This window comes from Eulemur rufifrons, chromosome 7 (assembly GCF_041146395.1).
Source record: "Eulemur rufifrons isolate Redbay chromosome 7, OSU_ERuf_1, whole genome shotgun sequence".
Taxonomy (NCBI): domain Eukaryota; kingdom Metazoa; phylum Chordata; class Mammalia; order Primates; family Lemuridae; genus Eulemur; species Eulemur rufifrons.
This window is the reverse complement of record NC_090989.1, coordinates 98,359,078-98,372,235: the sequence shown is the minus strand read 5'-3', so window position 1 is coordinate 98,372,235 and position 13,158 is coordinate 98,359,078. Positions and strand designations below refer to the sequence as shown.

The 13,158-nt window shown below is 38.8% G+C and overlaps 1 protein-coding gene across 1 annotated transcript; it reads left to right on the top strand.

The window, feature by feature from the left end:
• The first annotated feature begins 4,476 nt into the window (after positions 1-4,476).
• OTOL1 (otolin 1) lies at positions 4,477-12,729 on the top strand. The gene is made up of 4 exons (XM_069472983.1): positions 4,477-4,840; positions 8,596-8,676; positions 11,119-11,190; positions 11,831-12,729. The coding sequence occupies exons 1-4, from the start codon at positions 4,477-4,479 to the stop codon at positions 12,727-12,729; spliced, it is 1,416 nt and encodes a 471-aa protein (XP_069329084.1).
• The last annotated feature ends 429 nt before the right edge of the window (positions 12,730-13,158 follow it).

The following is a 13,158-nucleotide window of genomic DNA, read 5'->3' as shown; positions in this document are numbered from 1 at the left end:
TGTCAGTTAGTGTTTGCTGCCTAATCTTGCTAAAACTCTGTGGCTTACAAATTATAGCTGTGTGTCTATGGTACATTCAAAATGGCCAGAAATTATTTGATATTTCTCACATTGAGAAGTGGGGTCTATGCCCCTTCCATTTGAGTATAGCTGGCCTCTGTGAGTGTTTTGACTAATAGAATCCAATGGAGGGGATACTGTGCCAGTTTTCAAGTATAGCCTTAATAATTAGCAGCTTCCATGTTCTTGGAATACTCTCTTTGGGAGCCCTGAGGCATGATGGAAGAAGTTTAAATACCTTGCGACTGGCATGCCGGAGAGACTGTATGATTGATAGTTCCAGCTGAGCCCAGCTTTTCTTCATTTCTATCAAGGCACCAGACTTGTTAGGCATCTCCAGATCAGCTCACCCACCAGGCAATCAATCTTGAGCGAACTGAGTTGATGTCTCATGAAGCAGAAGGATCCCCTAGCGGACACTGGCCTGAATTTCTGACCCATGAAATTGTTAGCTATAATAAAATCGTGTTTTTAATCTACTGAGTTTGGGGTACTTTGTTACACAATAGATAGTTGGAATGTATCTGTGGGATTGGTGAGGGTTGTCTAATCTTGGTTGGCCTCAGCTGGTCTTACCTGGGCTCACTAACGTGTCTTTAGTTTAGCTGCAGACTTTGCTGTAGGTTGTGTTTGGCTAGGGGAGCTTCTCCACATTTCTCTCATCCTCTTCCTGTGACCAGTAAGCTAGGCCATTCATATCCTTCTGATGGTTATGGCAAAGGTCCAAGAGGAGAACTGGAAATACACAAGGGTCCTTGAGACCCAGGCTTAGGACTGGTACCCTGTCACTTCTATCAAGTTCTATTGGCCAAAGTTATATGGCTGAACTCAGAGTCAAGGAACTGGAGTATAGACCCCATTGCTTTTGTGCAGGACACTGCAAAATTCATATAGCAAATGGTATGTGAGATCATGTGACTATAGGGAGGAGTAAAACATTGGGGACAAAAATGCAATCTACTACATTTATTCATTTCAGTTCAGCAAACATTTATGGGACACTTATTATTTGCCAAACATTATGCTAGGCACTGAACACATAGAAACAAAAGAGACCTAACTATCTGCTCTTGAAATGCTTACAGTCTAGGCAAGCTAAGGATAAGTAAAAGGTTTATTGTATTTAGATTCTCTGATTTGGGACCTCAAACTTCTATTTTGATCTTTGTTCTTAACCCCCTTGTTAAACTACAGGCTTAGCATGTAAGTTATGTCTTATTGTTTTAGTGATTTAAAATTTGAACAGAAGCCCTTACTTGCTTGACTAATTGTGGAAATTTTGGTTGGCTATTTTTTTATGTTTTTACACAAACATGAAAAATTCTACTTATAAAGAAATGATACATCTGCATCATAAGTCAAGATACTATCAATTTTTGCTCCACTGTCTTTCGAAGGGCTTCATGTTTTCCTCATCTCCAAATTCTTACTTATTCATTCATTTATTTTTTATTTCAGCATATTATGGGGGTACAAATGTTTAGGTTACATAAACCTTTGCCCCTCCCAAGTCAGAGCTCATCTCCAAATTCTTAAGGAGGCTTATCAGAGTCTTAAAGTGCTGCCAACATTACCCTTTAACATCTGCATTTAAATTGGGAAGCAGGAATCCACAATGCAAGAGAAACATATATGAGGACAATTCATGCCCTCAAATAGGGACACTGAGCCCCTTCCTTATGCTTGCCAGCTCTTTTCATTCCTTTCTGTAGCCCTTGGGCCCTTGTGCTGTGTTCCCCTCTGTAACTGTGTTTACCCACACCAATATGCTCCACTGTCAGAGCCAGACTTCTCATCTCTACCCTTCCTCATCTCCCCCATTAAGCTTCCATTTCTTGTCTGGGGGAAGTCACTTCTACTGAAAGGTCCAGAGCTGAATTCTCTGAAGGGTCCAGCTTCATTCCTTTCTGCGGTATCTCTGATCACTCATGAATTCCCAGGCAGCATGGCACAGTGGGAAGTACATGGCTGATTTTCGAGTCAAATGGACCTAGATTTTAATCCCAGTCCCACTACTTACTAACATTGTGATCTTGTGTAGGCTGCTTAACCTCTCTGTGCCTCGGTTTAATAATCCATTCTTTGGGCACAATAAATCTTACCTTGCATGGTTTCTGCGTGGTGTATCATAATTGAAATAACAATTTTGTGTGCCCAGGACAATGCCTGCCATGGTCTCAGTGTTGGTTCCCTTCCCCTCCCCTGTTCCACCAGCTATCTCTCTCTTACCTCCTCAGGACTGGTTTACCAAGATGCTACCACAACATGTTTGCAGGGTCAAAAATGCTTTATTCATATGGAAGACTAATGCAGGCATATTTCAGTTAAGGAAAGAGAAGGGTTATTTTCTCATAGGATCTCACTTGTCTATGAGAACATAAGAAATATCCTAGAGCATTAACACTCAGCATTCTGGAAACCCTAATTCTTCTTAAAGTGGTGAGGGAATTAAAAGTCACCAATATTTCAATATTTCATTTGGGCCTCCTGCCAGACTTCCGATTTCTCTTTAGCCTGAGGATGTGGGCCTGGTTATTTCTGAGTATTTACTGCAGAAAAGATCCTTAGGGATGGGGCTGGTTTTTACTTGTCTTTGTATTTTAGGACCTCACACAGACTTCTTAGATGCTCAAATAAATGTTTGCTGAACAAACGAATATTTTATTGAATGCAATTGTATGAACCAATGAAAGTTCAATTATTTTATATCCAAACAGAATATTTCTGTTGTTTAGTTTTTGCTGGGGTTGGATTTAGCTGAATGATGCATAGTAACCATGTTTTATATGCTCACTCTTGTCAGGTGAAGGGCGTGTGTGTGTGCAGGCGAGTCCGTATTTGGGGAGATGTGGCGTTATCAGGGCCCTTCCCGCTTTCCTCTCTTTCCTTTGTTGTCTCTTGTCTCTCCTTAGTAGACTGTAAACTCCCTGAGGACAGAGGCCATGGCTTATGTTTGATATCATCACATAAGTGCTTGTGACATTGTTGATATTCAGTAAATATTGGTTGTATGGAAGAATACAGGAGCGAAGACTACCAGAAAGCAAGTTAGCATTTTTGGATTTTTGTATGATTTTTGAAATGAAGCACACCATCTTTCTCCCTTCTCATCTGCACTGATTTATATCTATCTTCTCCATTGCTCTGTTCCACTGAGCTATGTTTGGATTTATTGTTCTTTAACCTCATCCTTACAAATGCCACATGATTTGTGGAAAAGAGTTTAGGCTCTGAAATTAAACAGACCTGGATTCAAGTCCCAAATCTGTAACTTCCTGGTTGTGTGACCCTGGGCAAGGCACGTAGCTTCCTGTGCCTGTTTCCCCGTCTGTGAAGGTGAATAATACTGTGTCACCTACCTGGCAGAGCTGCTTTGAGACCTGATTGGATTGATGAATGTAAGGCACCTATGCAGTGCAGGGTCTCCATAAAATAGTCAGTGTTTTTACTATCCTTATTTCCACTCCATTTATGCTCTCACTATTTATCCTAATTCCTCCTTCCTTCTATCAGAAAATATGCATTTCTAACCTGGGCTATCTGTTAGCAGCCACTGGACTGCTGGGAGTTAATGTGGAATGGAATATTGTGGACTATCAAAATTTCACCTCATTGGGAACTTTATGTCATATCACTTTGGACATTGATAAAGGCCTTTTAAGAATAACCACACTTTTCCCCATTAAAATAATATAAGGATAAATGTGAGCTTATTAAAAAAAACTCCTCAAATTATAAAGCAAAGAGTTGGGGAGTTAAATGGCATGTGAAGAAACTAAGGACATAGCACACATTTAAATTTACGATGTTTTTTTGTCTCTCTCCATTTATTACAATAGATTTTAAAAAATTGTTCTCACAACAGGAGCATTATGCCTAGTAGATTTAAGGACTATTTCACCAGTATTTTTTCTTGAAATAATTGAGTTTGCTGGAATAAACTATTCCACTCAATATTTTTCATCTCCCTCTAATACAAATGTATCTGATTCCTATAAATCTGAGTGAGATCAGTCAGGAAATTATACATATTTATTTTCCACAGGGTATATGAGCTATTAAGTCATGTTGCACTTATTATAGATCATGTTTGTTACTTGGCAAGATAATTTGAATGATTGAGAACCATATTTTAGAAAATTCAATACTGAGGAAACAACCAGAAAGGACAATTGAAGCAAAGTGTTTTTTATAATAAATACTTTAAGTAAATAAAATATTCTGTTGTGATTCAAGCACACATTTACATATAAAATGTATCAAAATATATCATTTTATATTTTGTTTACTGTTCATTCTTATGATTCATCTGCGTATTTCTCTTATTTAAGTAAATATTTATGTCAATTAATCTTTTCATTTGGACCTCATGTAATATGTGTATATTTTCTTATTATCTTCCTTCTAGCCTCAAATATGTGGATGTTTTCTTGGCTTTGTGCCATTTTAATTATCTTGGCTATTGCTGGTATGAACACAATAGCAAAGACCACACCATATACCAAATTTACGAAGAAATCTGAAGGAAAAGAGGTTCCAAAGGGTCTAAAGCCATCCAGTGGCCCCGCTCGGGAAGAAGAAGAGACTCCCTTCACAGAAGTGGCTGAAATGGCAGCACCAACCACCAAGCCCTCGGACCTAGGTTCTGCCTTTGGCACTGCCACTCTCTTTCCCTTTGAAAACTTCACTCTTGACCCGGCTGATTTCTTTTTGAATTGTTGTGATTGTTGTTCACCTGTCCCAGGGCAGAAAGGAGAACCTGGAGCGACTGGAAAGCCAGGTATTTGAAAATGTAGGAAGCCATGTTTCCCACCTGCACATCCTTAGAGTTAGAGGTGGCTGGAGGTGGGGATCGCCTCAAAGGTTTTTACATTGTCACACAAATGGTAGCAGGCTTAGGTGTACCACTGTGACAAATGCAAATAGGTGCTGTGTTGTCCAATGTGGTAGCCACTGGCCTGCCCAATGTGGTTGTTAATAAACATTAAAATTAAAATTAAATAAAATAAAAAATTCAGTTCATTAGTCACACTAGCCACATTTCAAGTGTTCAAGCTGCATGTAGCCAGTGCTACCGTATTGAGCAGTGCAGATATGGAACATTTCCATCTTTGCAGAAAGTTCTATTGAACAGTGCTGGTTGGAGCAAAGTCATGGACCACCAACCCCAGCATTGGTGCTGTGGTTCTTCAAGTTGCACAGGTTGGTAACCAATATCATCTTTTCATTAGTGGCTGGTTTGGAGAAGGTAAATGAAACTTCTCTTGTCTGGTAAGAGTGTATGCTGACTGACAGATATTCTGAGTGCTATTTGTGCTATAAGATTAGAGATGAAATACTCGTGAGGTGGAGAATAAAGCTCAGGATTCAGTTTGCTTCTCATTGAACTTCTGAGGCAACACTGTTGCCTGTGTCCTTGCCCAGCAATTTTCTCCATTGAACACCATGGTTATATATTTCAAAATATCAGCTGTTTTTAATATATACAAAATGAATATACTCTCAGTTTTATTCTGATACATTTGGCTTTTACATGCCATATAGGAGAGAATTCAAGGTAAAATTAAGATCAGAATGTCAATTTCAAGTTCACTATTCCCTGGGAAAAAAATATAAATATTTGTTGTGTCTTGCCTGAAGAGTTCAAAGTTATAAAGTCAATAGCTATGCATCTTCACTAAACTTTTCACTCATTTCATCCCATTGTGTAGGGATCTTTTGGGAAATGTGCTCAATATTCATGCAGAGCTGGATTAAAGGGTAAAGGAGATGGCCAGTGGCCTGGGGCACCAAGATTTCAGGGTTGCTAAGACATTACTGGAAATGTAATGAGACTGTACCTTATCTGGCTGGGAAGCAGCTTGGAGGTGAAAACCTCAAGGGCATGGTCAAGTAGACACAGCTGGTTGCTAAACTGTTCGCTAATACTGTGAGATCTGTAACATCAGAGCTTTTGTTTTGCCCAGTAGTGGATTTAGCTGGGCTGTTCTCAGAGTTCAGCCTCTCCTCTAAATACATGTGATAGATATTTTCAAGAGGGGGCTCGTATGCCTTAGTCTAACTGGTTCTGTCACAGAACGTAGTGCTTAAGAGCTCAGAATGTTGAGTCTGTCATGGTCCTACCTTAGGGAAGCTTCATTCTCTAAGTCTCAGTTTCCAAGATAGAAAAATGGGATAAGAGTGAGACTAACTACATGGAATTGTCAAGAGAACTGAATGAACTAAAGCATATAAGTAAGTACTCAATGTGGTTTCTGGAATAGAATAAATGCTCAGTAAACTATCAATATATATTTTTCCCAGTTAGCTTTGGTAGGAATCTGGTTCTATCTTGTGGGATACTCTGAGCCTGAGATGAAAGAACGCTGTTTTTGAGATTCAGAGAGAGAGATTTGTTCTGGTTTTACTAGTGTTTTCAAGAACACTGCTTTTTTTCTGTCTTTTAAAAATTAGAAGTCTAGCATAAGAGCAACACTGAACAAACTTGAAAAAGGAAAATAAACCTACTCAATTCCAACTGTTTTAATTTTTCTTCATTATTTTTCAGTCCTAGATCATATGAACACATATACACATACACATTGCATATATCAGATTTTGCATTATCTACTTTGAAAAGTCATGAGTCTAACTTGTAGAGTTTCTGCATGAAAATGTTTTAAAGTATTCAGATATACCTAATAGATAGCAAAGGTAAAATTCCATTGAAAATTTTATCTTCTGCTTCTCTCATTAGTTCAGATATAATAATAGGTAACTACAATGTGTCAGGAGTGGTTAGGCATTTTATATTATCTCTAATCTTTGTAAAAATGTTAAAAATATTATTAAATTTCACCTGATTTAACTGAATTTCATAGAATTTTTGGTAAGTCTAGAGGTTGCACTACCTGCAAGTGCAGAATCTGGAGTCTGAATACATTTGTGCACCTTCAAGCCCCAGCTCTTCCCATTATGTTCAGCCTTATGGTATTTATACTAATAAGCTTAGATGTACATCTCACCTAGGTGTAAGAGGCAGCCTTCCCACCCCTTGTACACTTGTATATGTAGTTGCTGTGAGCTCTCTGTGCCAACCGGGGCACAGCCCTTGAAATTTCCCTCAATCGTATAACCACATCAAGCATTTTGGGGCCAAGAGGGAGGGGACACATTGCACGGTGAAATGTAATTGGTTATCTTGTTTGCTTTCATATCCTCTGCTTGTTCTCTCTCTATCCCTCTCCCTGCAATCCTTTCTTTTCTAGGCAGGGGAGCTTATCCACCATCTTGGTTATTTGAACCTGCCTTCAGCCTTAACCTCCACTGCAAGCCATTTATTAAAGTTTTTCTTTCCAACAAATAAAATATTCTTTCAAAGAGAAATTCTGTTGAATATAATTTTCTCCATTTCATCAGCTTTAATTACAATAATTAAGATAAAATTAATTAAGATGAAATATAATTTCATTGTGTGTACTTATCTATATGGTTAACTTTCAAAGAACCTGGCCATAACTTATTCCAATTGGGGACTATTGCAGTGGTTGGGAAACAATTCCTATGACTTGGACAGGGATGGGGTTGCAGGAAGGATAATTATCCCAGGCACAGGTTCCCTGTGTGGCCCAGGTACACAGAAGGGACCTGGACTGCCTGGATGGGCTAGGACACCCAATTAGGCCTGAGCCCTGCATGATCTGACCCTAGCCTGCCTTGCAGCCTCCTCTCATCCTTGATTGCTACCTTCATCCACAGTGCTCTTCTTTCAGTTTCTTAAAAATACCATGATTTTTCTGTTCTTGTTTTTCCTGAAATACCTGTCTAATTTTTTTTTTTTTTTTTTGGCTTGGGAAATCTTGGTCCATTCTTTGGGTCTTAGCTTCATGCCATTTTCTCAGGGGAGTCTCCTCTGATCTCATAAAGTAAGTCCCTTTACTGTAACCTACAATGGGATCTTCCTATTTTTCTTTATAGCATTAACTAGAGTGTGGCAATTTCCATTTAATTGCATGGCTATTTGTTCAATGTTTATTTTTCATAGATTCCTCACTCCAGGAGAGTAGAAACTGCTGGACTGTTGATGGCTGCATTCCTAACACCTAGCAGGGTGCTTGGTGTGTAGGAGGGCTCAGAAATACTTCATGAATGAATAAATAAGTGAATGGGTGGAAAATTCAAAAGTGCTAAGTATTGTGTTTTTCAATCTAAAAGTGTGGTCCACATGAGGTCAAGTGTCAGATAATCATTTTGTTCTCGTTGTTTGATATAGTGCTGCTTCCCGGAATCATTTGATCACTGCCATGAATACAGTGACAAGTACTAATGGGCTCAATTTATCTATTCAGGTAGTACAAAATTGCAAATCAGACAAAAATATTGCCCTTAGAACCCTGTGATAGTTTATTCTCAGCCAGATTTTATCATTAGGACATTGACAGTTATTGGTGTCAATAAAATGACTGCTTCCCTCCCCCCCCCCCCCCGCCCCACCTTAACTAATGAATTTCAAAAGAAAAATTTTCTATCCTGCTGGGTTTAAAATCCTATTTCCAGGTCCTAAAGGAGAGGCTGGGATCCCAGGGTCACCAGGAGTTGTTGGGCCCCAAGGCCCAAAAGGCCTCAAAGGAGAGAAAGGTAGGTATTTCATTTCATTTCATGTCAAAATTCAAGGGACGTTTTGCAACATTTTTCAGGGAGCAATTTGCTAAGTAAATATTAGATTCTTGAAGGTGGATAGCCTGCCTGCTAAGGAGAATTCAAAATATTTGATTTATCAATGGTGGGAACAGAACTTAATTAAAACTGAAGTAACGAAGAGTAAAAAGTGATCTTGGACCAGTCACTTTACTTCACTTGGAAATTGAGGGAAATGGACTAGTTATTTATTTATACCCTGTTTACTGTGAAAGAAGAGTTGTAGTTATGGGTGCTCTCATAGGCCTTTTCTAGCTCAGAAATTCTGTAATTCCACAGGTGCATCAGTAAAGAATGCTTTCTGCCCCAGGAAATCCCTGGTTTTGTAAGTGCTTAAAGCTATTGAAAGAAGGTTACAGATTTCACTGGGACATTTAGAAATTCCTCGGTGAATACTGGCAGCCTGTAGAAATACCATCTATTCATCAAGTTAAATGTTGTAGCCTCAGTGTCACATGTCACAAGACCTAATATCATCTATACATCACCCTCCACATGGCTCAGGAACTGCCTAAGTCATTTCTGGTAGAACATTCAGTGAAGTAATTACTCAAAAAAGATGCTAAGGGAAGAGAGAGCTACTTCACACTTGTCAGTTATGTGGTTTTCATTCTTGGAAACATTTAATCCTTTTGTGCCTGAATTATGTTAGCAGAAAACCCTGTGAAATAAAGATGAATGATGAACTTCCCCAGTGATTCATACATTTTGGAAGCTAGACTTCTAGAAGTAAAAGAAAAAATAAGGGAAGTATCATAAAATAAGGTTGTTAAGAATATTCTTTGATGAAGGATCAAAAGTAAAAATTCATTCAGCCAGTCTCTATAAAGTGGCAACTCTACTTTCCTTCTACTTCCAGACTTAGCTTGGACTCTTGGTTAAGATTGAGAGTTAAGAAAATGAGTAGAATCACTGCATTCTTGTTAATCATTACTTGAATGAGTAAATTTAGTATAAGCACCTAAACTCCTTAAATGAACTTGAGAGCTAGAATAACTCTGCATGGTGAAGGTTAGTATTCGAGTACTGGCAGGGACTGGGAATAGGATCAGTTCTTCACTTCCTTTTAGGGTTAGGCTCTCTCAAATTGCATCCAGATATTTTCCTGATGTCTTACGAGTTAATTTCCAAATTTTTTATTTTATGTGGAGTGGTAATGGAGGAACTAGCAACTTAGAAAACTCCGCTGCGTGATCTGTGGTGAGATTTCTCTAGTTGGTCTTGTGAAATTAGGGGGAGGCTATTCTCATTACTTTTCATTTGGCTTAGGGTTTCTTTTTCCCTGACAAAAATGAAACAAAAAATGTTAGTTATACCATAGAAAATACACTCAGAAAATTGATGCCAAACAATGTTGTATGAGGTCATGTTTGACTTTGTACAAATTTTTAATTTTTTTCATATCTCGGTATCTTCTGTGATAAAATGGTGACAAAGATTTTACTCTACCTTTCTTGAAGGGGAGGTGCTATAAACTTCTATAAATTAAAAATTGTTGCAATTGATGAAATGTGCTCTGTTACATTAGCCTCTGTGTTACATAAGAGGCTGTATAAAAATCAAATAAAAATTATATTAAATAAAAGACTAAGTAAAAAACATAATGTTAAGAGCTTGGAACAATACCTGGTACACAAAAAAGGCTTAATAAGAATGAGATATTATTATTGCTATGATCATTTACAGTGGAAAACAATCTGGTGTGACTACACTGTAATAAGATGAGCTTTTAGTGAGATCCAATATAAAAATATATTTTATGGTAATATGGTAAATATCTGAAAACCCAGCTCTTTGGATTTTTTCAAACATGAATTCTCACAGTTCTATAATTTTTCCAAAGTGTATAAAAATATCCAAACACAAAATGGAAATTGGCTTTTCCTTAATGGTCTATGTCAAAGACAACTTTTTTTTTCTGGATAGGTTTTTTATTATGACTAGTTTTAGCTGATTGCAGAATGTGTCCTGTGTTTAAACTTGTATGGTATTATTTCTCAGGCAATGTGGGCATACATTAATAAAGAAGACATTTCAACTGTCATTCGAAATTCATAATAGGAAAAACCTAAACATATACATATATAATACAAGCAGGATGCCATGAGTTTTATGAGAGGTTTGAAGTGCCATTGGGATGCTGAGGACAAAGATGAACTCTGAAGGGATTGGCAGTATCTCCAGATCTCCTTTAAATGGTTTACCCACAATTAGGATTAAATACTATATTCCTAATGACCCTAATAAATTATTTTTCCTACTGTTTTATCTTTAAACCATTTTGGTTAAAGAAAACACTGGATGTGACATGGTTGTGAAAGGAATGTTAGGTACATCATAAGTAATATAGTTGGTAAAAAGTTAATCTTGGTATCATTTTAGGACTTAAAGGTGAACGTGGAGACCAAGGAACAAGTGGAGTTCCAGGATATCCAGGAAAACCCGGAGAACAAGGTAGAGTACAAAATATATTTCTTGCGTGCAGGCATGTGTGCAGTATAGCCCTTCATTCTCTTCCTGTTTGTATTTAAAGTTATCAGAGAGGTACAAAGTACTGTTATTCTTCTAATTCGGTGTACTTGACTGGATGAAGTGTTAGCACCGGTCTAGGAATTTGGAGACTCGGTAAAAGTATCTGAGCTCTGCTCCTCACTCTAGCTGTAAAATGGAAAACAACAATCCCTAAATCTTTCTGGGTTTTGGTTTCTTTGCCTGTAAGATTTTGGGTTTGGAGGGACAATCTGGAGATTTAGGAGAATACTTTGGGACAAAATTAAAGGGGTAATGGAATACAATGGGCAGCTATAGTTCTACTATTCTTTATTATTTTAAAAGTAAAAAAAAGAACTAGATATATGAGGTCTGAATATAAACTACTATTTTTGGGAAGCATTCCTTTTCCCCCTTCTAAGAGTGTGGTGTGATATAAAGGGCTCATTTTAAGAGACACCTAGGCACAGCCATTGCCAAGGCAGGAGCTGGAATTCCAGGTGCGAGTTAGCAGGTTTTATGTCTAGTTTTTGAGCTCTGTGGTAATAGCATACTGTTTATAGCATGTGTGATCCCTAAACATTGTTTTACTTTTCCATTGCAGGTGGACTTGGCCCTAAGGGGGATAAAGGAGACATTGGCCTGGCAGGAGTGAAAGGACAAAAAGGCTCAGAGGGGGACACATGTGAGAATGGCACCAAAGGGGACAAAGGAGACCGAGGGGCAGTGGGCCCACCAGGCTTGAACGGGAGGCCTGGGGCCAAGGGGGAGAAGGGGGAGGTGGGGGAGAAGGGCTACTGTGGAGAGTCGGGGGAGAGGGGAGGAAAAGGACAAAAAGGCGAGTGGGGCGTGAAAGGAGAAAAAGGTAGCAAAGGAGACGTAGGAACGGAAGGCAAAAGCGGCGCTGATGGTCTGCCTGGGGCCAAAGGTGATCCAGGGGCCAAAGGAGAAAAGGGGGAGTTGGGACCTCCTGGTCGCATGGGGCCTACGGGGCCAAAGGGTGAGCTTGGGAGCAAAGGGGTCCGAGGCCCCATCGGGAAGAAGGGCTCTCGGGGCCTCAAAGGCTCCAAGGGTGAGGTGGCCAGTGTGCCGCGGTCGGCTTTCAGCGCTGCTTTGTCGAAGCCTTTCCCTCCTCCTAACACCCCTATCAAATTTGCAAAGGTTCTCTATAATGACCAAGGGAACTACAGTCCTGTCACTGGGAAGTTTAACTGTACCATTCCTGGAACATATGTTTTTTCCTACCATGTTACCGTGAGGGGCCGACCTGCTCGCATCAGCCTGGTGGCCCGGAATAAGAAGCAGTTTAAGTCCAGAGAAACTCTTTACGGTCAGGAAGTGGACCAGGCCTCCCTCCTCGTCATCTTGAAATTAAGTGCAGGAGACCAAGTCTGGCTCGAAGTGTCAAAAGATTGGAACGGAGTGTACGCCAGCTCTGAGGATGACAGCATTTTTACTGGGTTCCTTTTGTACCCAGAGGAAACTCCTGGAATTTCACCATGAATTTGTGTCTTGAACATTGTAGTTTGAGTTTAGTGGAATAAGTCAGTTAACAGAGTAATGCTATTAAAAACTAACTTCCATTTTTTCATGATTATAAATTAATATAGGAAAAATTTTAAAAATTATGTTGCCTAGAGTCAATTACTATTCCTATTTTAAGCTGTATCCTTTAAAATTATTTCTGTGTATTTGAAAGCATATTTCTATTAACTTTGTAGTTAGCTGTTTTCTTATTTAGCATTATAATGGCATTACTCAAGCCATTTAAATAATTAATATTTGTATACAAAACTATGAATGAAATTTGTAATTAATAAGTGTGTTCTTATTAGATATCCTCTATATCTCATATAAATGTGTGTCACTTCCTTCTGTGTGAATGTGAGGCTAACAGCTGACATAGTATGATGACAGGTCTTTCTCAAAGTT